The sequence below is a fragment of the Sapajus apella genome, unplaced genomic scaffold (genome assembly GCF_009761245.1).
Source record: "Sapajus apella isolate SASKATOON/1434 unplaced genomic scaffold, GSC_monkey_1.0 scaffold60, whole genome shotgun sequence".
Classification (NCBI taxonomy): Eukaryota; Metazoa; Chordata; class Mammalia; order Primates; family Cebidae; genus Sapajus; species Sapajus apella.
This window is the reverse complement of record NW_022437000.1, coordinates 13250546-13274640: the sequence shown is the minus strand read 5'-3', so window position 1 is coordinate 13274640 and position 24095 is coordinate 13250546. Positions and strand designations below refer to the sequence as shown.

Sequence of the window (24095 nt, the reverse complement as noted above, 5' to 3'; positions counted from 1 at the left end):
TTTAGAGCAGCACTCCCACCCTCCCTCGGAGAGAGCAGCGCTCCCACCCTTCCTTAGAGTTCTACTTTGGTAAATATTAATGTTTAACCAGTTAGCAAAATATTTAACCCAGTTAGCAAAATTAACACCGTCATTTCAATAGTTACTCTGTTGTGCATAGTAAATGCTGCAAGATGAACTTCACATTGAATGAAGCAGATTTGAGAAACGTTGCCAGAAAGTGAGCCTCCCTCGACAGGACCCTGTGCCAGGGAAAGGACTGAGGCCCGCAGCCGCTGTGCCTGCACCAGGCTAGATGGTCTGGTAGCCGGCGTGACTCCTCTTCCTGCCAACGAGGTAGGCGATGAGGACGATGAGGACCAGCCCCGCCAAGGCGCCGCCCACAGCGATGGGGATCAGCATGTTGTTCTCGTCCAGCAGACACTCCTCCACTGCCAAGACACACGGACAGTGTCAGGTTCCAGTCACACAGGGGCCTGCAAACAGGCCTCTTTCCCCACCACTCCCCCACATCAGCCACAAGGCAAGAGGCACTCTGGCAGACGGCTCTAGGTCCAGCTGTCGCTTGGGGAAGCCGCTGCAGAGACTGGCGCCCTGCACAGCTGGGAAACCACACACGTTTTTCCCCCGGCTGGAATCAGGGGCTGTGGCTGGGCAGCTGTGCCGCGTCCAGGGCCTCTGGGCTTCCTGGAACACAGAGTGCATCGGATGAAGGTTTTGTATTCAACTTTCACGGGAGAAACGCCACCACTGTTCTTAAATGACACCCTTACTCTCAAATGGTACCAGAGATCCTAGCTAAGAGATACGGTGGGCCTCTCTAAAGCAGGGGGAGTTTCCTCTAGAATCTCAGACCAGGAAGAAGAAACGGCTTGCCGAGGAACAGGCGTGTTGCCCCAGCCCACACAGAAGCGATTAAATATCCACAGATGGAGTCTGAAGCACGTCCTCTCCACCCCGAGACAGCTGCCCTTGGCAACACTCACCTGAGCCAAACTGGCCACCTTCCACCTTGAAAGCCTGGACCCAGACTTTGAATATGTTGACGGAAAACGCCTTCGTGACACGGACGCGCTCCTCGGCGTTGCACTTGTAGGAATTGCCAACTGCGGCCTGCAGTGCTCTCAGGGAGTTGTTGGCAGCTTTAAAGGTGGGGTCTGCAACACACACAGAAGTCAAGTGACTCCAGGACACTCTGGGTGGGGGGCGGGGCGCCAGGGATTGTGGGTTCTCACCTCTGGCATCAGGAAGAGTTGTATTCAACTGGATTCCTTGTAGGAAAAACCGGCTAGAACTTGCATTCTTAAAAAGAAAGATGATCTTTAACCACTGAGTAGATTCGAACATTTATCATCAAACTTGAAAGGTCATTTGGTAAAAAATCTGACTTCCCATGTTTCTAGTGTTACAACAAAATCACAGAATAGCCTGTCTATAAAAGGCACTGTGTATCTCCAGGGAATGAAAATTTTTTAGTTAGTTCCTTCCAGACCCTTTTCTGAGAGTCTTGCTCTGTCGCCCAGGCTGGAGTGCAATGGTGTGATCACGGCTCACTGCAGCCTGAACTCTCTGGGCTCAAGCGATCCTCCTGCTGCAGCCTCCCGAGTAGCTGGACCACAGGTGGGCAGCGCCATGCCCGGCGAGCTCATTTTATTACTTGTGGAGACAGACCCTCCCTGTGCTGCCAGGCTGGTCCTTCCAGACCTCTTCATCGAGTCAGAGTCTCTGGGAAGTGGGGCCTGCAGGAGCTCTCACGGCACAGGAAGGCATGATTTGGAAAGTTCAAGTGGTAAGAAACTGAACTGCTAATTCATCTGCACAGCAACTTAAAAACATTGACAAGTGACATTTACATTCTTCCTATCTGTGTTGCTCACTGCACAGGAGTGCTCCAGGCAGAAATGCCACCCCGTAGCTGCAGGGCAGCAGCGTCTGAGGCCAGAAGTCCTCGTGGCCTCACAGCAGCAGCCTTACCCCTGCGGCCACCACACTGTGGGCACGGCAGCCCGCCCAGATCGACTGCTGAGTAAGCAGGATTTTAAAAAAGGCAGAAAAAAGTGAGGCTGCCTCGTTCCTAACTCTGCTTCCCATGAGCAGACCCAGGGCAGAAGGGGATGCCCAGCCTCACCATCCCAAACTGGAACAGCAGGACCGTGGCACCCTCGCTGCGCAGCTCCAGGGTCACCAGCTGGGCGCCGCAGCTCCCGCTGGCTGAAGTCTTGTTGGGGTTGATGTTGAGAAGCTTTGTCACCGTCTGTGTAAGACAAGCAAGCAAGTCATCACCCCAGCTTGGGTCCTCCACACTCTCAAAAAAAGAAAAACAGTCCTGAAAACATGAATTCAAGGCCGCATTTGTTTTAAACAAAATCAGGAGACACTGCAAGTCCACACTGGCGCAGATTTCGGGATCCCAAGATGCCTCCTGGCCACTGTGACGGGTGCTCTCAGAGTGTGGCGTCCCTGCGTGGACGGCACCAACCAGCACCACCTCCCCCTGCAGCCGTCAACCCTGTAAACTTGCCCCCACAAACCCACAGCCTGTCACTATTAGGGGAGAAAAACTATTTCAAAAGAAAAGTATAAACATGTTAACACTTAAATCTTTCAATGATAAACATGTAAAGAAACCTTATGTTCTATCAAGGGGCCATGCGAACGTTTCAGGCTCTGTGGGCCACACTGCTCTGCAGGCCTGCTGGGACAGCAGCCTTGGACAATAGAACCAGCAGGACAGCTGTGCACCTACAAGACGGACTCACTGACACAGACACCCCAGCTCTTGTCCTACAGGGTCCCGTCCTGCAGGCTGAGCTCCCATCCCGACTTAAAGCGTGACTTGCAGAGATGTGCACTCTCAGTTCACAGGGAGCAGAGGCCCCGGCCCTACAGAGGCCTGCTGTTCCCCCCTCAGGTGAGGCCCACCATATAGCGCTGTCCCCCTCTCCCAGGTTCCCTCTCTCCCAGGTGAGGCCCCGACCCTACCGTGTTGTCCTTCCTCTCGTAGGTGAGGTTCAGCTGCAGCCCCATGCTGGCCAGCAGGCAGGTCCCGTTGGTGCCACTCACATTGTACTTGTCCACAGAGGGGCTCTCGGGCACGGGTGAGGGTGAGGGGCTGGGTGGTGCGGGCGGCGCTGTGGTCGGGGAAGGCCCGTCTTGGTCACAGCGCGTCTCTGCAGGTATAGTGGAGGGAATCCAGGTCTGGGTTTCTCATCATCATCAGCAGTTACAGTAAGATCCAAACTCAGAAACGAAACTCCCAAGGTGGCTCTCACTAATGCCTTTCTAGATGTGCAGGACAGAGCTGAGTCCTGCAGACAGCAGACGGCTCAGGGCGGCAGGTTCAGAGTGGCAGGCATAGGCTCGCAGGGCACCCTCAGCCTCCAGCTCCCACTATCCAGAATGCCCCGTGGCTGGACAGTGTCCACTGTGCCACCCTTCCTAAAGTGAGGGTGAGAGCGCCTTGAATGCTGTCACAAAGGAGTGAACGTAGGAGGCTGTGCTATGTGGCTGGCCACCCCGCAAATGGTGATAACTCAGTCACTGCTCCCTGAGCTGTCAAACGGGTGCCAGGGCTGTGCTGGAAACACTCCCCAAAAGAAAACACAGGGTCCACGGCACACATAGCCTGGCCAGGGGGGACGCAGAGCAGCCAAGGAGGCCCTCTGGCAGGACAGGAGTCAGACAGCTCTGTGAGGACCCCACGTGCGAGCAGAGACGCAAAAGTTGGCAAGGCTAGCCAGCTCTCTTGGGTTTTCATTTGGGGAGGAGGCAGTGGGGGGGATGGACAAGCATCCTCACTAGGGAGAAGGCAGCAAGTGTGGGTGCATCTGAAACCCTGGACAGGAGGATGCAGTCCAGGGATTCTGTGGAGAGGGACCACGTGGCACCCCGAGAACACAGTGCGGACACTGAGCGGTCCAGGGAGTCTGTGGAGAGGGGCCACTGAGCGGTCCAGGGAGTCTGTGGAGAGGGGCCACTGAGCGATCCAGGGAGTCTGTGGAGAGGGGCCACTGAGCGGTCCAGGGAGTCTGTGGAGAGGGGCCACGTGGCACCCCGAGGACATTGAGCAGTCTGAATGTGACTCTGTCCCTTGGCCTCTGACCCACCAAGATGTTCACAACACACATTTATATTGAAAATCAAGGCAGGCTGAACTCGAGGTAGAGCTCTGCCGACTCTTCTGTGGCCGACACTCTCACACACCATCAATCTTGAAATTAGGTTATTTTACCATCTTGTTTCTGTGGGTACTCAAAAATAGGATTTATATAATTTCTACCCAATTCGATCTTTTCCACATCTCCACTAGGCTGAGTCAGCACAAGTGAGCCCGAAATATCCAGGGTGGGCAACCCTGCAGGGAATCTGCTGTCTGTAACTCCATAGGCCACTTGTTGGTTCCGCTTCCATCTCAACTTTCAGCGGCTAATTCCCACCTTCACATCCCCTCTGCCTGGGGGAGGAGAGAGCCAGGAACCTTCGACTGCAACTGCACCTCAAGTGGTTCTGAGACACACAACTCAGGAGTCCCCCTGCACCCCAGTGTAAAGCCCTTTCTGGACAGAGCAGAAGATGGCAGAGAAGAGCTACGGTAACCACACCAAGCTCTGAAGTGACAAGCGCCACAGCCACTGGGAGCTGTCCCAACCCAGGAGGTGCACACAGACCTCGCTCACTGCCCTTGGCTAAGCTGCAGGTTGACCACTCCTTTCCAAAACAGCCTCAGCTGCCAGGCGCAGTGGCTCATGCCTACAATCCCAGCGCTTTCAGAGGCCAAGGATGAAACTCCTGGCTTGAGGCCAGGAGTTCAAGGCCAGACCCCATCTCCACAAATTTTTTTGTTTTTAAATTAGCCAGGGCCAGGCGTAATGGCTCACGCCTGTAATCTCAGTACTTTGAGAGGTTGAGACAGGTGGATCATGAGGTCAGAAGTTCAAGACCAGCCTGGCCAAGATGGTGAAACCCCATCTCTACTAAAAATACAAAAATTAGCCAGGCACAGTGGCAGATGCCTGTAATCCCAGCTACTCAGGAGGCTGAGGCAGGAGAAACACTTGAACCCGGTGTGGGTGGGGTGGAGGTTGCTGTGAGCCAAGATCACACCATTGCACTCCAGCCTAGGCAACAGAGTGAAACTGTTTCAAATAAAAATAAAAAATTTGCCAGGCATGGTGGCATGTGCCTTTAGTCCCAGCTATTCAGGCTAACTTGGGAGGGTCACTTGGGCCTGGGATGCTGAGGCTGCAGCGAGCTTGACTGTTACCACTGCACTACAGCCTGGGAGACAGAGCAAAGACCCTGCCTCAAAAACAAAAAAAGCAGCTTCACTGCTCCTTTATAAAATGTTACAGAACACAGCTAAACAGGCAACAGTTAAATGTGCAAAACCCAATCAAAACCGGCCAGTCTCCAAACTCCAGTCTAGATGGCCACACAACACAGGAAAAAAAGTGTAACCTCTGCTGCATTGACAATGTTTAACCTGTGATCCACATTCATTTACCACCTTGTTTCTGTAAAGTGGTCACAAGAAGTTAGGCTGGAAACACGAACAAAACATCACGTCTAACCACCAGTTTAAAAAGTCAGAACTTGAGAAATAAGTGTGGAAAATGTCCCCTTCCTTCCACCAGGATTACAAATGCAAACCCACTTTCTCCTTCCTTGATCGCATACAAAACACCAAAGTCCTTCCTGCCGAGGACAAGGACACGGACAGGGAGAGAGAGATCATCACAGAACACGCTGGAGAGCGCCCTGCACTGCCCAGGGGGAGATGGTGGTACAGGAGCCGGGAGCCTTGAGAACCAGGGGGCCACGGGCACATTGCCCCCAGCCCCCTCAGGAGAGCAGCGTGCAGCCGGGTCCTCTCAGACTATGCTGTCTTTCCAAAGCCCATGTGCTCTGAAGGCCTCTCCTCATCTCCTGTCAGCAGCAGACGCTCCCACCAACCTGCATGCTGCAATTCAGAGCCTCAAGGGTGTCTGTGAGATTAGAATGATTCTCACCCACAGCCTCTGTTACAGTCTTCAGTTATAATGCTGGGTGTGTCAGGCCTCGGGGCAGGCCTGACTGCTTCCGGCCCCTTTCACCTGTCCTAAGGCAGGACTCTCATCTTCCCTGCCTTTCTGATAGGTCTTTTTTTTTTTTTTTGAGATGGAGTCTCCCTCTGCCACCTAGGCTGGAGTGCAGGGGCGCCATCTCGGCTCACTGCAACCTCCACCTCCCAGGTTCAAGTGATACTCCTGCCTCAGCCTCCCGAGTAGCTGGGGCTACAGGTATGCACCACCACGCCTGGCTAATTTTTGCATTCTTAGTAGACACGGGGTTTCACCATGTTGGCCAGGTTGGTCTCCAACTCCTAGGCTCAAGTGATCCACCCACCTCAGCCTCCCAAAGTGCTGGGATTACAGATTTGAGTACTGGCCAGGCCTGACTGTAGGTCTTAAGACCCGCCCAGATAGGGTCCTGCCCTACCCGCTAGAAGAGGAAATGCTGAGGTCATAAAGCTTCCACAGAAGCCCAAGAGGACTGGGTTTGGGAAGATCAAAGTCGGCTTGCCCCAGGGAGGTTCCTGGAGGGTGGCGCCCTGGAAAAGGAGGGCATGGGAGCGTGCCCCTCCCCATACCTTGGCCCCCGTGTCTCTTCCTCTGTGTCCTTTCCACTATCAATTATAATAAACCCATAAATGTTTCCCTGAGTTCTGCGAGCCACTCCAGCAAATTAATCAAACCCAAGAGGGGTCATGAGGGTCCCAACTTGAAGCTGGTTGGTCAGAAGTTCCGGAGGCCCAGATTTCCAACTGGACTGGGGGGAGGGCACTCTTGGGGATGGAGGCTTCACACTGTGGGACCTGGCCTTTCACTAGGAAGATGGAGTCAGAACTGAATCAGAGGACACCCAGCTGGTGTCCACTGCCTGGTGTGTGGGGAAAAGCTTGGCCGTATGTGGTCACAGAGGCCTTCTGTGTTGATGGTGGCTGCTGGAGTGAGAACAGAGGAAAGAGGCAGTTAGAGAGATTTCCCTATACAAAAGGGTAAGATGTTTTACCATCGCTTCCCTCCATTTAAGCTGGGATTACAGGCATGAGCCACCCCCCAGCCACATCAGCCCTACTTTTAAGATCCTCGGGAGAGAAGGTACAAAACCAAAAGGAAAGTCCATTCAAAGTTGGCTTGTGCTTTATTTCCTTTAAAAATAAAATCTGTGACGTCCCCAAGCTTTCTTAGATAAGACGACGGGATGTACTGAAAGGCAAGATGAATGAGAGCCTCCTGGTCACAGAAAGTAAGTATTTCAGACTTTGTGGGCTGTGGCTCTCTGTGAAGACAACACAGCCCTGCCACTGTTCATGCACAAGCAGCCACAGACAGTGTCAATAAATGACTGTGGCTGGGTTGCAAGAAAACTTAACTTACAGACACTGAATTTTACATCATTTTCATATGTCATGAAATACTCTTTTTCTGATTGCTGGTATGTTAAGTTTATAAACATAAAACCCATTCTTAGCTCATGGGCTCTATGGAAACCAGAGGTGGGCAGGACCAACCCAGCACAGTGCGGGGCCGACCTGCAGGAGTCCTGGCTCTTCCAGGAGGGGTAGGACGTGATGACCCCCCTGACCCCCACCCCTGCCCGGAGCCCAGCAGTCACTCCTCAGCCTTAAGCAAGAATGCTGAGGAATGCTGCACACCAAACGTCTCCACAGCAGCTCTCAAGATTAGAGAAGGCTGTCAAGTCTCCATACATACTTCTACCAGCCAGGAGCCACCCTAAGGCAAAGCACAGGCCCTCAGGCTTCAGCAAAATGACAATGACCTATGACCTATGACCTGCCTGGACTGCAAGGCTAGATAGAGAAGCTCAACAGTAACAGGATTTACCAGGTGTTTGCCACTTACTCTGTGCCAGATGCTGAGATACACACTCTGCATACATTTCTCTTTTAATTCTAACAAGCTTCTAAGAAAGGCTTTTAATCTCATCCCACATGCAAAGACACTGAGAGGTTAACTACCCTGCCCAAGATCTTGAGGCTAGGTGACCTGGACCCTGCCTGACCCCAGAGCCTGGCGGCTGGATTGGCAGGTGCATCACTGCAGCCCTGACCTCCTCAGAGAGCCAATGCTGGTCTTTCCACACCTGTCCCTAAGCTGGCCGGCCAGAGCTGGATGGAGATTAAGACCAGGTCTCTGGCTCAAACTGAGAGATGTGTGACCCTGATCCCATCATCTCTGGCCCAGTGAAGGCACAAAGGATTCAACTGCTTTGCCCTTCTGACATTTTCAAGTCATAATTGTATTTACCATGTGTGTCATGTTTTGAAATACATCTACCTATGTGACAGCTAATCAAATACTTATTTTATGGTGAGAAAAATTAAGACCTACTTAGCAATATTCAAGCCACAATATATTATTACCTGCAATCACATGCTATACAAGAGATCTCTCCAACTTATTCCTCCTGTCTTCCTGAAACTTTTTTTTTTTTTTTTGAGACAGAGTCTTGCTCTGTTTCCCAGGCTGGAGCGCAGTGATGTGATCTCGGCTCACTGCTACCTCCACCGTCCGGGTCAAGCAATTCTCCTGCCTCAGCCTCTCAGTAGCTGGGATTACAGGCGCCCGCCACTTCATCCAGCTAATTTTTTTTATTTTTAGTAGAGAGAGGGTTTCACCATCTTAGCCAGGCTGGTCTTGAACTCCTGACCTCATGATCCACCCACCTCAGCCTCCCAAAGTGCTGGGATTACAGGCATGAGCCACCGTACCTGGTCTTCCTGAAACCTTCTATTTTTTGACCAACTTTACCCCTAACCCTTGGTGAGCACCATTCTCTCTACCTCCCTGAGTCCCACTTCTTTAGCTCCCACGGGAGTGAGACCACACAATAGCTTGTATCTGTCCTGGCACATTTCACCTCAATCTTCTACCCTTTTTAATTGACATGTGTCCACCCTCAGTTACAGGTCACCCTCCCTAGGAAGAAGTCTGAGAACGTTCTGCAGAGGTGTGTTCCTGGCTGTGTGTGCACGCCTTCCAAGCAGAGCCCAGTGCCAGGACATAGAAAAGTGAGTCACCCACAGTCACTGCAGCCCAACCACCCCATCGTTAGCACCAGAGGGTCAAGGGTCAGCGTCCTACCTCCCCTGCTGAAGCTGCTGTTGGAAAGGTATGCCTGGATGGTGGCATCTCGGAGCGTGATGGTCACGTTGCTCATGTGGACCTGGGTGCCACTAACACATCTGTATTTTTTATCTATATCTGCCCTGATGTCCGTTATAGATTCCACAGTCTTGGTTTCTAGATTTAAAAAAAAAAAATCACAATTATAAACGCCTGGCTAATTACAATTACAAAGTATTTGTAATACTTAGTTTATTTTATATATTTTATATTTTTTATTTTATAATTATTTTTTAAGACGGATTCTTGCTCTATCACCCACGCTGAAGTTTAGTGGCACAATCTCAGCTCACTGCAACCCCCAAGTCCTGGGTTCATGCGATTCTCCTGCCTCAGCCTCCTGAGTAGCTGGGATTACAGATGCATGCCATCATGCCTGGCTAGTTTTTGTATTTTTAGTAGAGAAGGGGTTTCACCGTGTTGGTCAGGCTGGTCTCAAACTCCTGACCTTGTGATCTGCCTGCCTCCCAAAGTGCTGGGATTACAGGCACGAGCCACTACACCTGGCTGTGTGATTTTTGGTTTTTAGAGACAGTCTCACTCTGTCACCAAGGCTGGAGTGCAGTGGCACAAGCCTGGCTCATTGTAATGTCCGCCCCCTGGGTTCAAGCAATTCTCCTGCCTCAGCCTCCCAAGTAGCTGGGATTATAGGCACCCCTGCCACCACACCTGGCTAATTTTTATATTTTTAGTAGAGACAGAGTTTTGCAATGTTGGCCAGGCTGGTCTTAAACTCCTGGCCTCAAGTGATCCGTCTGCCTCAGCCTCCCAAAGGGCTAGGATTACAGGCGTGAGCCACCACGCCCAGCCTGTAATACGTAGTTAAACGTAACTTTAGACAATCCTCCAACCCAATTTTCTACCGATTCACAATCAGCCCATTGTGGTTCTTACCATTGGAGCTTGCATTGGGGAAAAGGTGTGTGTCTGACAAGTTATAAACAAAACTCATCAGCTGGACACTGTAACGTGTTGCATTTCTCGTGAACTTGAGGGTTAGCATATGTTCTTTTCCAAAACCAATCACGAGACTGGGGTCAGAAGTGTTCTCTTTTCCACAGGAGCTGCTGTTCAGCATTTCTGCATCTGATGGCAGGTCAAAGGTCACATTCTAGAATAAACACAATTAAATATAACCCAATTGGGTTCAGGTTATTAAAAGTTCAAAGAAAGATTTTCTGTAAGTCTGATATAAACTTATACTCCATTTCCACTTGACATATCACTACTGAGATATTCATTTTTAATATTAACAAAAAAACAAAAAACGTCAGTATTACATGTCAGTAAACAGACTAAAAAGTATTTCAAATTTAAGAAAAAGCTGCCTTAATTATTCACACAATCAAAAATTTGTAGCTGAGTGTGGTGGCTCACACCTGTAATTCCAGCACTCTGGGAGGCTGAGGTGGGAGGATTGCTTGAGCCCAGGAGATCAAGACCAGCCTGGGCAACATGGCAATACCCCAGCTCTACAAAGACAAAATAAATGAATCAGACATGGTGGTGTCCGCCTGCAATCCCGGCTACTCAGGAGGCTAAGGCAGGGGGATTTCTTGAGCCTAGGTTTGAGGCTGCAGTGAACTACGACTGCTCCACTGCACTCCAGCCTGGGCAACAGAGCAAGACCTTGCCTCTAAACGAAACAACCCCACAGACTCAATTTCTATCAATATAACTTCTAACAGCATTTAAAGTGTCTTGAAATTGAAACAATTCATACCAGTTTCAGGGTGAGATAAATATTTGAAAAAAGCTATCACTACTTTTTTTTGCTATTGAAAAGTTCATTTAAATAATGCTTCTTTAAACAAAGAGGGTGTTTATTGCAGAAGCGTTTGAATTTACTATTATAAGCAAAACGAGCAACTGGAAAACGAACTATGTTCATCAAAATAAACTGGACAGGTCAAATGAACGACAGTGAAGCAGTATACTATGTGGTCCAAAAAACGGCAAAAAAAACTACACAAGGTGATAAAAACATGTTTTGTGAGATAATAAAGTGCTTAACAGCATGTAGGTGACTTCATTTGTGAAACATAATTTACAACAAAATATTTTAAAAATCCAACTGCCAAGACCAAATATTTAAAAAGTGACGTAGAAATTAAATAAAAAGTGCTTGGAGGCCAGGTACGGCGGAGCACGCCTGTAATCCCAGTACCTTGGGAGGCCAAGGCGGGCAGATCACCCGAGGTTGGGAGTTTGAGACCAGCCTGACCAACATGGAGAAACCCTGTCTCTACAAAAACACAAAAATTAGCTAGGTGTGGTGGTGCATGCCTGTAATCCCAGCTACTCAGTGGGCTGAGACAGGAGACTCACTCAAACCTGGGAGGCGGAGGACACAGTGAGCCAAGATCTTGGCACTGCATTCCAGATGCCTGGTGGACAGAGTGCAACTCTGTCTCGGAAAAAAAGCTTTGACAAGTGTTTATAATTTGAGACTTTTTTTTTTTTTTAAACTGTCTCACTCTGCTACCCAGGCTGGAGTGCAATGGCAAGATCATAGCTCACTGCAGCCTCGACCTCTCAAGCTCAGGCAATCCTCCTACCTCAGCCTCCCAAGTAGCTGGGACCATAGGCACACACCACCAGACATTTCTGACCTTTTTTTTTTTTTTAAAGAGAGATACAACCTTGACATATTGTCCAGGCTGGTCTGGAACTCCTGGGCTCAAGTGATCCTCTTAGCCTCTCAAAATTTCCAAAGGGCTGGGATTACAGGCATGAGCCATCACACCCAGCCCTGAGACATTTCAATAGAACAAAACCTTCTCAGTTTTCAGTGTTTTGTCTGTTTGTTTGTTTTGAGATGGAGTTTCACTCTTGTTGCCCAGGCTGGAGTGCGATGGTACGATCTTGGCTCACTGCAACCTCTGCCTCCCAGGTCCAACTGATTCTCCTCCTTCAGCCTCCTGAGTAGCTAGGTTTACAAGCACCTGCCACCACGCCTGGCTAATTTTTTTTTTTTTTGTATTTTTAGTAGAGACAGGGTTTCACCATGTTAGCCCAACTAGTCTCAAACTCCTGACCTCAGCTGATCCGCTTGCCTCGGCCTCCCAAAGTGCTGGGATTACAAGCGTGAGCCACTGGGCCCGGCCTTTTTATTCAGTTTTGACAGAAGCCACATTACCTAGAGACCAGCACGAATGAATCTGTAAGGGCCCAGCAGCTGGCAGAAAGCCCAGCACGCACTCAAGAACTGCAGTCCTCCCAGGAGTCTTGGGCCTGCCACAACCCTGAGTGGCAGTAGAGAGATTAGTGTCGATGTGGAGGTGTGAAAGGAAAAAAGGGTCATTTCAACAAAGCTCTGAAGATCAAATTTTGTTCAGGAATATATTCAAAAGAACCAACGTAAAATAGGCACAGTGGCTCACACCTGTAATCCCTGCACTTTGGGAGGCTGAAGTGAGAGGGCTGCTTGAATTCATGAGCTCGAGACCAGCCTGGGCAACATGGAGAAGCTGTTTCTACAAAAAATATAAAAAATTAGCCAGGCATGGTGGCATGCACCTGAAGTCCCAACTACTTGGGGAGCTGAGGTGGGAGGATCACTTGAGCCCATGAGGTCAAGACTGCAGTGAGCTGAGATCATGCCACTGTACCCCAACCTGGGCCACAGAGTGGGAACCTGCCTCAAAAAAACAAAAGCAAAACAACAAGCATTACACAGAAAGAGTATGCGAAATGTCTATAATAGATAATTAACAAGTATAATAAATGCATGCCACTTATTTGCTAGAAATCTAAATTACAAAAGGCTTTAGTAATCCCATAGAAACACAAAGACATTTCAACAAAACTACTCAGCAACATTTTAATCAAACTAGTCCAGTGTTTGTAGCACTGCATGTCAAATAACCATTTAGATACATTTCTTGGAGTATAATAATTTCTCTAAAATAAAGCAAAAAAGCCACATTCACAGAGCATGAAAAAGAATTCAAGGCCGGGTGTGGTGGCTCATGCCTATAATCCTAGCACTTTGGGAGGTGGGCAGATCACAAGGTCAAAAGATAGAGACCACCCTGGCCAACATGGTGAAACCCTGTCTCTATGGTGTGGTGGCATGTGCCTGTAGTCCCAGCTACCAGGGAGGCTGAGGCAGGAGAATCGCCTGAATCCAGGAGGCGGAGGCTGCAGTGAGCCAAGATTGTGCCACTGCACTCCAGCCTGGCAACAGAGTGAGACTCTGTCTCAAAAAAAGAAAAGAAAAAGAAAAAAAGAATTCAAAACAATTTACCAACTACCAATAGGAGAGTGTGTAACAAATTATGGTGAACTCACATAATAAAGTATTATATCATGATTATAAAAGACAACCATGAAGAAAACCAGAGCTGGGCGTGGTGGCTCATGCCTGCAATTGCAACACTCTGGGAGACCAAGGCAGGCAGATCACTCGAGATCTGCCTGCCCAACACAGCAAAACTCCATCTCTACTAAAAACACAGAAACTGGCTGGGCATGGTGGTGGGTACGGTAGTGGGCACCTGTAGTCCCAGCTACTCAGGAGGCTGAGGCAGGAGAATTGCTTGAACCCAGGAGGCAGAGGGTGTGATGAGCTCAGACGTCACTGCACTCCAGCCTGGGCAACAGAGCAAGACTCCGTCTCCAAAAAAAAAAAAAGAAAACTAGAAAAATGTTCGTAACAGTGAGATGCAGCACAAAGAAAGGCTTGTGACTATGACTGTAGCCACGGCACGTGACAGCACAGGACACTGACCATGCCAGAGGAAACACGCAGAAGGGAAAGCACCAGGTTCAGATGGGGCCAAAGACTCGGTAGAAACGTTCAAAACCATCTTCCCGCACACACAAGGGAGGCGTCAAGTACCGTGGTGCTTCCTACCTTAGGGCCGCTCTTGGAGTCGTAGTTCACTGAGAAGGCAGCAGAGAAGTTGGCCATTATGCACGCGGTGCCGTTGCTGTTTCTCACCACAAACACTGACGACGCACAATGCAGGAGGCCTGTCAATTCCAGGAAGATGGAGACCATCAAAGACATTTCAGAAAACACAACTGAGTACTCCCATTTTTCACAGCTGTGGCAGTGATGGGCTTTATTACAAGATTCCACTGTGGGTTTTTTTGTTTTTGTTTTTGAGACGGAGTCTTGCTCTGTTGCGGAGGTTGGAGTGCAGTGTCATGATCTTGGCTCACAGCAAACTCCTAACCTCCTCCTTCCAGGTTCAAGTGATTCTCCTGCCTCAGCCTCCCAAGTAGCTGGGATTACAAGCATGTGCCACCAAACCCAGCTAATTTTTATATTTTTAGTAGAGACAGTGTTTTGCCATGTTGGCCAGCCTGGTCTTGAACTCCCGACTTCAGGTGATCTGCCTGTCTTGGCCTCCCAAAGTGCTGGGATTACAGGTGAGACCACCACGCCCAGCCCCATGTTTCTTAAATCCACTGAAGAACCAGACACGTGGATTCTGTGGCCAGTTCACCTGGTGCCCTGTCCCTTGCGGATACTATTCTGGAACTCTTTTCTCTAAACCCATCTGACAAGTTTGCCAACCTGGTCTACTGCTATTTAGTGCTTTATTTCAGAACACTTATCAGGAAGGCACATGTCAATTTCTGGGTCATCCTAGGCATGCATTGCTGCACAATTCTCAGAGGATCTCCGTAAGATGTGGTGGGCCTTGAAGGCACAACTCACCCTTCTGCGGAAATCCATGGGAGTCTGTAGTAGCTTTCCCTGTGGTCCTCAACTGCTACTTAACATTTGGTCAGTTTTCTTTCTCACACACTGTGATATGGCAAGAAAAGCCACGGACTCAGGCCAGGCGCAGTGGCTCATGCCTGTAATCCCAGCACTTTGGGAGGCCACGGTGGGCGGATCACGAGGTCAGGAGTTCAAGACCAGCCTGACCAATACGGTGAAACCCCATCTCTAATACAAAAAATTAGCCCGGCATGGCAGCATGCACCTGTAGTCCCAACTATTCAGGAGGCTGAGGCAGGAGAATTGCTTGAACCCAGGAGGCAGAGGTTGCAGTAAGCCGAGGTCACGCCACTGTACTCCAGCCTAGGGGACAGAGCAAGACTGCGACTCAGAAAAAAAGCCATGGACTTAAACAGCTGAGCTCTTTGCCCAATTTCAGAAAGATCCTCACAGCGCTGCACATCTGGTGGAGTGGCTTCCCTTCCCCATCCGGAAGCAAAGGGACAGAACTGAAGCTCTGTAAGTCTTTCTAGCTTACAGTGGTCACTGCTAAATATATATATATTTTTTTCTTAATTGTGTGTACAGCTCACATTTATTTAAATGTTTAATGTTAGAAGTGTCTTGGTCTTTAATTTTTTTTATTATTTTTATTGCATTTTAGGTTTTGGGGTACATGTGAAGAACATGCGGTACACACATGGCAGTGTGATTTGCTGCCTTCCTCCCCTTCACCTACATCTGGCATTTCTCCCCATGCTCTCTCTCCCCTCCTCCCCACCCCACCTGGCTTTTTCATACCCCACTTCCCTGATCAAGATGTTTGGCAACAAATATAATCTGATCACTACAGTAGAGACACTGGTAATTGTACAAATCGCACATTACACAGTTCTTTCATTACAGACTGGCAAAAATAGGTGTTTTTGCTTTTTGCCAAACACCTATCAGCCACCACAGTGAACCATGCAAAAATGACATGCTTTCACTTGTCTCTGCCATTACAAGCTCATGCACGCCAGTCCACTGAGCACTCACCACCCTGGGGCTCACCTCACACTTCATCAGCACAGCCTTCCAATGACACACACAGCTCGGTCTCATTTGTCACTCTAAGGTGACATTGTGAGGGCCGATACTAAAAGAGAGGACGCTCAGCTTTTCACTGAAAATCCTATTTCCTGGAAAAGTAATGGATTCCAACAAATCCAATTCATTTCAACCTCGGGTCTTTCCCAAAATAAAATCTTTAGAGCAACTATTCTTCAAGCATAAAGCAAGGCATATGACCAGAAGTCCCACCTATCTTCCCTTGAGCTTCTGGTAAAGGAAATACCAAAATCTACGTCCACAAAGGAAAGGTGCTGCTGGGCATGGTGGCTCATGCCTGTAATCCCTGCACTTTGGGGAGCCAAGGTGGGTGGATCACAAGGTCAGGAGTTCAAGACCTTGTGATCCACCTGCCTTGGCATGGGAGCCTGCCCAACATGGGGAAGCCCTATCTCTACTAAAAATATAAAAATTATCTGGGCGTGGTGGCAGGCACTGTAATCTCAGCTACTCGGGAGGCTGAGGCAGGAGAATCGACTGAACCCAGGAAGCAGAGGTTGCAGTGAGCTGAGACTGTGCCACTGCACTCCAGCCTGAGTGACAAGAGCGAAACTCTGTCTCAAAAAAGGAAAAGAAAAGGTGCTACATGACAATAAAACAAAGCAGGGCGTGCAAGGAAACCTGCAATCTAATGTCTGCTTTGCTGGGTTTTTCAACCCACACCCCTTAAACACTCAGGCAAGATCATACTAATAGCACTTCCAATGAATCTAGAGAATCTAGAATATTCTATCCCTTTTCCACATAGTAAAGGTTTCTAAAAAGAAACAAAATATTCTCACTCCTGAGAGAGATCAAATGAGTGTACAGGAGCGATTGCAGACGACTGAAAGGCAGAAGCAGTGGACAGGCAGACCCAGCAGACACCAGAGGAAGGCTTACTATTGACTGGAACTTAGCGTGGACAGAGCCACTGCCCACCCTTGCCCTCAGGTGAGAAGCCATATGGCTCACAGCCACCACTGACAAGATGGACGGCCGCATGGGTGCACCCACAAGCCAGCTTTTATTAAGCTGCCCAAAAATAAAAGTTTCCTCAAACACTTTTTTTTTTTTTTTTTTTTGAGTCGGAGTTTCGCTCTTGTTGCCCAGACTGGAGTGCAATGGCGCAATCTCGGCTCACCGCAACCTCCGCCTCCTGGGTTCAGGCAATTCTCCTGCCTCAGCCTCCTGAGTCGCTGGGATTACAGGCACGCGCCACCATGCCCAGCTAATTTTTTGTATTTTTAGTAGAGACGGGGTTTCACCATGTTGACCAGGACGGTCTCGATCTCTTGACCTCGTGATCCACCCGCCTCGGCCTCCCAAAGTGCTGGGATTACAGGCGTGAGCCACCGCGCCTGGCCCTCCTCAAACACTTTTTACTGATCCAAAGCACTTCCTCAGGAAATATTTCACACTGAGTCACTTTTCAACTACACAATTTTTTTTTTCATTTAGTAAATATGCTGAGGGTTTCAGCTTTTTTACTTTTTGGAGACTTGCTCTTGCCCAGGCTGGAGTGCAGTGGCCCTCCACCTCCCGGGTTTAAGCGATTCTCATGCCTCAGCGTCCTGAGTAGCTGGGACTACAAGTTTGTACCGCCACATCCAGCTACTTTTTGTATGTTTAGTAGAGACAGGGGAGACGGGGTTTTGCCATGTTGGACAGGCTGGTCTCCAACTCCTGGCCTCAAGTGATCCACCTGCCTCAGCCTTACAAAATGCTGGGATTATAGGCATGAGCCACCACACCTGGCCAGGTCTCAGCTTCCAGACGAAAATAAATATTATTAAAACAAAATTAAAATATGCTTTGGCAGCACAAGATGCCTGTACTACTCTGGAGAGACCCAGAAATTGTGAGTCATTAAAATGAACTTACCCTCAGAAGACAACTTCGGTAAAGCGGAGAATAACAGCATTAACACAGAGAACTGTAAGAGAAATGTTTGTGCTAATGCTCAGAAATTTTTTAAAAATTCCACAACAGTGGCATTGCTTAAGAAAAAAAGACAAAAAAAACCTTTCTCAAATAAGTGACAATGTTTCAAGTAACCTAACAGGTGTCACAGCCAAACAGGACGGCCACTGGCAGCACCACCACGCTGGGTGCCCTGGCCTCCTGGTGACTGCCATCTCTAGCAGTCCTGTACTCACACACGAACACGATCACTTCTCCAGGGATCACAGAAAGGAGTAACTGTGGCTTGTTCCTTCAAAATACTCCCACTCGGGGCAATTCAATTCTCTGAAACCGTTGCCGCTGTGGGAAGCATGTGCGCTTCTGGGCCAGAGGCCTCAGGTCTGGGCAGCTCCTTCAGCACTTGGTAGCTGTGCGACCATAGCCAGTAGCAGAGCCAATCCCCAGTCTACGTGCCCATGAGGAGGAGGGTTCGCCAATGTCTCGGGGCTGTCGGAGCACCTGAGCACCTTGTGCCCGGCAGTGACTCCAACTTTGATGTCTGCTATTATTAAACATCCACACAGGTACACAGAGTTTCTATCAAGTTCATCATTCAATCCTCAGTAATTGACACAAAATATCAAAAATGATCTTATTTCACAAGCACTTGGAATGCACTCACTTTGTACCACGTGCTGCTCCAAGCACATCCAATTATCATGACAACTCCAACAGGGAGACTAAGGCACAGAGAGGTCAACTACCCTGCCCAGGTCACATGGCTAGTGAGTGGTGCACCCCGATCTAGCAGGGGGTCTTCTGCCCCACAGCACCTGCTACTTCAGAACCACACTGCCTGTCCAGCACTTGAAGACTGAGGGAACAGGCTTCAAATCAGGAAACGTTGGTTGGGTGCAGTGGCTCATGCCTGTAATCTCAGCACTTTGGGAGGCTGAAGCAGAGGACTGCTTGAGGCTAAGAGTTCTAGACCAGGTTGGTAAACACAGCAAGGCACTGTCTCTTAAAAAAATAAATATTTTTGAATTAAAAATAAAAATTAAGAAACACTTGCTTTTGACATTAAAGAGTACCATCTGAAGAAATGAGTAAAAAACTTTATTTTGGCTGTGCAGGGTGGGTCACACCTGTAATCCCAACACTTTGGGAGGTCGAGGCGAGCAGCTCACCTGAGGTGAGGAGTTCAAGACCAGCCTGATCAACATAGAGAAACCCCACGTCGGGCCGGGCACGGTGGCTCATGCCTGTAATCCCAGCACTTTGGGAGGCCGAGGCGGGTGGATCACAAGGTCAAGAGATCGAGACCATCCTGGTCAAAATGGTGAAACCCCATCTCTACTAAAAATACAAAAAATTAGCTGGGCATGGTGGCGTGTGCCTGTAATCCCAGCTACTCAGGAGGCTGAGGCAGGAGAATTGCCTGAACCCAGGAGGCGGAGGTTGTGGTGAGCCGAGATTGCGCCATTGCACTCCAGCCTGGGTAACGAGCGAAACTCTGTCTCAAAAAAAAAAAAAAAAAAAAAAAGAGAAACCCCATGTCTACTAAAAATACAAAATTTGCTGGGTGTGGTGGCACAGCCGTGTAATCCCAGCTGCTAAGGCAGGAAAATTGCAGGAACCCAGGAGGTGGAGGTTGCGGTAAGCCGAGATTGTGCCATTGCACTCCAGCCTGGGTAACAAGAGCAAAACTCCATCTCTCTCTCTCTCTCACACACACAACTTTATTTTAAAAAATTAATGTTTATTTTAAAAAAATTAATGTATACTTAAAAATCACATCTTAGTTTATCTTGGCTTCTTTTAAAAATGGTATTTTTATTCTACTTAACCAGTGATGAACATTTATGAAGAATTAAAGGAAAAAAAAAATACCAACCCAGGTACTGAACCACAACCTCTAGAGGATATAAGTGTATATATTTCTTTACAATTTTTTTTGTAGAGACATTGGTCTCGCTATGTTGCCCAGGCTGGTCTCAAGCAATCCTCCTGCCTTAGCCTCCCAAAGCACTGAGATTACAAGCATGAGCCATTGTGCCTGGCTGCGGTATCTATATTTCTAAAAAGCTGATCTGTGTGAGACCATCCTGGCCAATATGGTGAAACCCCATCTCTACTATTTTATATAAAAATCAGCTGGGCATGGTGGTGCGTGCCTGCAGTCCCAGCTACTCGGGAGGCTGAGACAGAATAATCACTCAAACCCGGGAGGTGGAGGTTGTGCATGTGTTTGTTTAAGAGACATTGCTACAAAATTGATCCTTTCTTCATACATGTGCTCATCACTTACTACATGTCAGCTAAGGAAGGGAGATACACAGGCTAATCCCAGTGCAGCTGAATGGATGCTGCCATGTAGAAGCACAGACAGTAAAAGTCCTGGGGTACAGAGGAGGGGAACACTGTCCAGGATGGGTCTAACGTAATACAACTAAAAACTACAGGGCTACAAAGACATTCTGATCTCCAATCTACTGATAAATTCATCCTTTCCACTGCATAATTGACAATCTGCACAATCAAAGGTAACATTAGTTAGTAGAAAAAAAAATTTGAGACAGTTTCACTCTTGTTGCCCAGGCTGAAATGCAATGGTTTGATCTTGGCTCACTGCAACCTCCGCCTCCCAGGTTCAAGCAATTCTCCTGCATCAGCCTCCTGAGCTGGGATTACAGGTGCCTGCCAGGACACCTAGCTAATTTCTGTATTTTTTAGTAGAGACGGGGTTTCACCATACTGGCCAGGCTGGTCTCAAACTCCTGACCTCAGGCGAGCCATCCGCCTCGGCCTCCCCAAGTGCTGGGGTTACAGGCATGAGCCACTGTGCCCGGCCGAGTATGAAATTTTTCAAACCTCCTAAGTGACAGCTGTTCATGTGGAAAGGGTAAGGAGGTTATCCTGCTGACATTAATGGTTTAAAGGGTCACATTATGCAATCACAGCTAATCCTATCTATCAAGACAAAGTTTCAGTTCATGCTTTTCTGAGCTTTTTTTTTTTTTTTTTTCCAAGATGGGGTTTCACCATGTTGGTCAGGCTGGTCTTGAACTCCCGACCTCAGGTGATCCACCCGCCTTGGCCTACAAAGTGCCTGGATTACAGGCGTGAGCCACTGCGCCCAGCTGCTTTTCTTAGCTTTCTAAGTATTCAAACACAGTAGCTTTAAGCAATGCCTAATTATTAATGTAGGGGAAATTAGTAATTGAAAAGTATTTTTAAAGATGCTTTTTGGTGAGACTGCACATTCAAATAAACATTTTAAATACCTTTAAATAAAAGTTGTTAAAGGGCTTTTTTTTAAAAGTTAGATTTTGACCAGGCACAGTGGCTCATGCCTATAATCCCAGTACTTTGGGAGACACGAGGTCAGGAGTTCCAGACCAGCCTAGCCAGCATGGTGAAACCCTGTCTCTACTAAAAATACAAAAAATTAGCTGGGCATGCTGGCATGAACCTGTAGTCCCAGCTACTAGGGAGGCTGAGGCAGGAGAACTGCTTAAACCCAGGAGGCAGAGGTTGCAGAGAACCCAGAGGAGAGGTGAAAACAATTAAAAGAACCACCAAAAAATGGGGCCAGGTGTGGTGGCTCACGCCTGTAATCCCAGCACTTTGGGAGGCCAAGGTGGGTAGATCACAAGGTCAGGTGTTTGAGACCAGCCTGACTAACATGGTGAAACTCCGTCTCTACTAAAAATACAGAAATTGGCCAGGCGTGGTGGCTAGAGGCTATAATCCCAGTTTCTCAGGAGGCAGAAGAATCGCTGGAACCCAGGAGGCAGAGGGTGCAGTGTGCCAAGATCGCGCCACTGCACTCCAGCTTGGGGGCCAGAGCGAGACTCCATCTCAAACAAAGTTGGATTTTAAATATAAAACTCAAAAGACATAATGAAACAGACCTTAGAAGGCTAATTACACGAACAATATTCCAATACACCTATCACAATATTAGGAAGTCATTGATTTTTCTCATTTTTAAAGTGAGTTTTTAAAACATGAAACAAAACATCAAAGCCATGAGGCTTGTGAGCATCTGTAACAGAACAATGCAGTTGTTGTGACATGACAAAACTTGTTTCAGTTACTCCTCTCATTAACTACACCTGACTGTCACAGGACCTGAGCAAGGCTTCAGGCTTACTATTGGAGTAAGTTCACCTCTGTGGCTATCCACGCAGTTCAAAGAATTCATTTCACACAACGAGCGAAACAAAAAAGTGAAACCAAAATCCATTCACTCACATAACAGAGTTTTACAGTTGGATGGGACTAATGAAGGATTTAAAGAAGGCAGGTGTGTAGGGAGCGTATTTCTGTAACTACTTAACTCGCATACACTCCCCCAGCTTAATTCTACATCACCTTTCAGATACTGCCACTTAAGATAATCTTCCCACATTACTAGGAGGGATTGAGAAAACAGCTTCCTGGGGGTTTGGGGGCGGGGCAGGGGGAGGCCCTAGGGACTCTCTTAAAGAGACAGTGCACATCCTGTTATTAAGACAATAAATGAGAACGAAATTCACTAGTCAATTCAATATGGAGCACCGACTGCCCGTCTGTCTGAGCTCTATAAACTGGCATTAGAGAACACGGCTTCCCCACGTGTTCCCGGGTCTCGCATTTCGGCTTACAGGAACAGCGCTCTTTACTTACTAGAAATGAACATTGCCACTGTGAGTCTGATGCCAGCTTTCCCTCATCTTGTCTGCCATGGAATTTCGTAAAATCGCAAAGATAACTTTAAAAATTATTTTCACATAAAGGTGAATTCACAGTAACATGCACACACACGCAGCTCCACACCGCTGAGAGAGGAGAAAGGTTCAAGTACAAAGGTGGGGAATGCTCGCGCTGGCCTCTCCCCGTCCTGGGTGAAATCCAAGTCGGGCAGTGCTCGACTCTAGGTCCCCGCCCGGGGGCTGAGACCACTCACGTCCCTGCCGCCTTCGGCGGCGCAGCCCCGTCTACATCCCACCGCCTCCCCTGGCCGGAAACCAGACGACCAGACCACAGCTGTCCTGAAAGCACCAGACGCCGACCAAGCCCTCGAAGTTCCCTTCGGACACAACCCCCGGGAAAAACCGGGTTCAGGGACTCAAACCCGAGAGGAGCCAGCTCCCGCGACGGGACCTCCTGGTCCCCCAAGCACCTGCCACTGGGCTCTGCGACCCTACGGCGCCGGGAAGACCCGCCCGCGGCAGAGCGGGCCGGGGCTGGGAGCAGCGGTGCGGGGCCACCCGCGGGACAGCGACCCGGCAGCCCCCCTGCCCCCCAGACCCAGGGGCCGCGTCTCCGCCCGGTCCCGCCGCCCCCAGGCCCCGCCACGACCCCCTCACCGAGCAGCAGCAGCAGGGGCCGCCGGGCGCTGCCGGGGGCCGCCATGGAGCGGGGCGGCCGGGGCCGGTGGTGCGTGGGGCCGGGGCGCGGGAGGCGGTTGGGCCGCGGGAAAGCCGGGCGCGGGGGCGGCGGGGCGCGGGCGCCAAGGGCGGGCGTGAGAGGCGGCGGCGTTCCCGGACGCGAGAGGCCGGGCCACCGCGACGCCGGCACGAAGGAGACGCCGCGGCCAGCAGCGCCCGTCACGTGAGCGGCGCCGCGCCCTGACGTCACGTGACCCCGCGGGTCTCGCGAGAGCGCGCGCGTCGGGCGGTGGCGGCTCCGCTCCCCGCAGTTGCGGCCGCTCCCAGCACCGCACCGTGGTGCGCGTGATAGAGGCGGGCACGTGACCCACGGCAGCACGTGACCCCGGACCCACGTGACCCGGCCGGCTCCCGCGGCCCCAGGGCGACCCGGGGCCTGAAAGGGGAAGCGCGCTGAGCTCAGGGGAAAGGGAGAGGAAGAGTCGTGGCTGGAGAAAGTGGGGAGAGAGGAAGCGCGCGCGGGGAAGGGCGGGCGGAGCGCGGACGCCCAGGCTGCTCGTCACCCCGCGAGGCCGGAGCCGCCGCGTCCCAGCCGTGGGCGTCCTCACGGGCCGGAGGGTCGCCGGGGTGGCCGCGCGGGTGACCGGCCGGGTGCGCAGCCGGGGCGGACGGACGGTCACCCAGGGAGGCCGCTGTGCCCCGACCCCTGAGTGGTTTCAGGAAGGAAGGAAGGGATTTGCAGTCAGGTCAGGGCGGCTTTCCACTCGTGAATCGCAGGCTGAGGGACGAGGCCGCCGGCCTGCCCCAGGTGAGGGTGAAGGTGATGGCGATGCTGGCAGGCTTCGATACATTTCCTGTCGA

At 49.9% G+C, this 24095-nt stretch overlaps 1 protein-coding gene across 1 annotated transcript; it reads right to left on the bottom strand.

Moving 5' to 3' along the window:
* Window positions 1–71: 71 nt before the first annotated feature.
* Window positions 72–23564, bottom strand: LAMP1 (lysosomal associated membrane protein 1). Its single transcript, XM_032246299.1, has 9 exons — window positions 23214–23564; window positions 14047–14165; window positions 10083–10299; window positions 9147–9305; window positions 2983–3170; window positions 2129–2254; window positions 1236–1302; window positions 987–1157; window positions 72–431 (listed from the first exon to the last, which is right to left on the bottom strand). The coding sequence occupies exons 1-9, from the start codon at window positions 23257–23259 to the stop codon at window positions 292–294; spliced, it is 1233 nt and encodes a 410-aa protein (XP_032102190.1). The 5' UTR covers window positions 23260–23564; the 3' UTR covers window positions 72–291.
* Window positions 23565–24095: the final 531 nt, after the last annotated feature.

Excerpts from the sequence above, each read along its gene's own strand:
- LAMP1 (XM_032246299.1), bottom strand. The coding sequence starts at position 23,259 with ATGGCGGCCCCCGGCAGCGCCCGGCGGCCCCTGCTGCTGCTGCTCG. Across the intron at positions 10,300-14,046 it reads ACTCCAAGAGCGGCCCTAAG|AATGTGACCTTTGACCTGCC; the intron begins GTAGGAAGCACC and ends TGTTTATTCTAG. Across the intron at positions 1,158-1,235 it reads AACTCTTCCTGATGCCAGAG|ACCCCACCTTTAAAGCTGCC; the intron begins GTGAGAACCCAC and ends TGTGTGTTGCAG.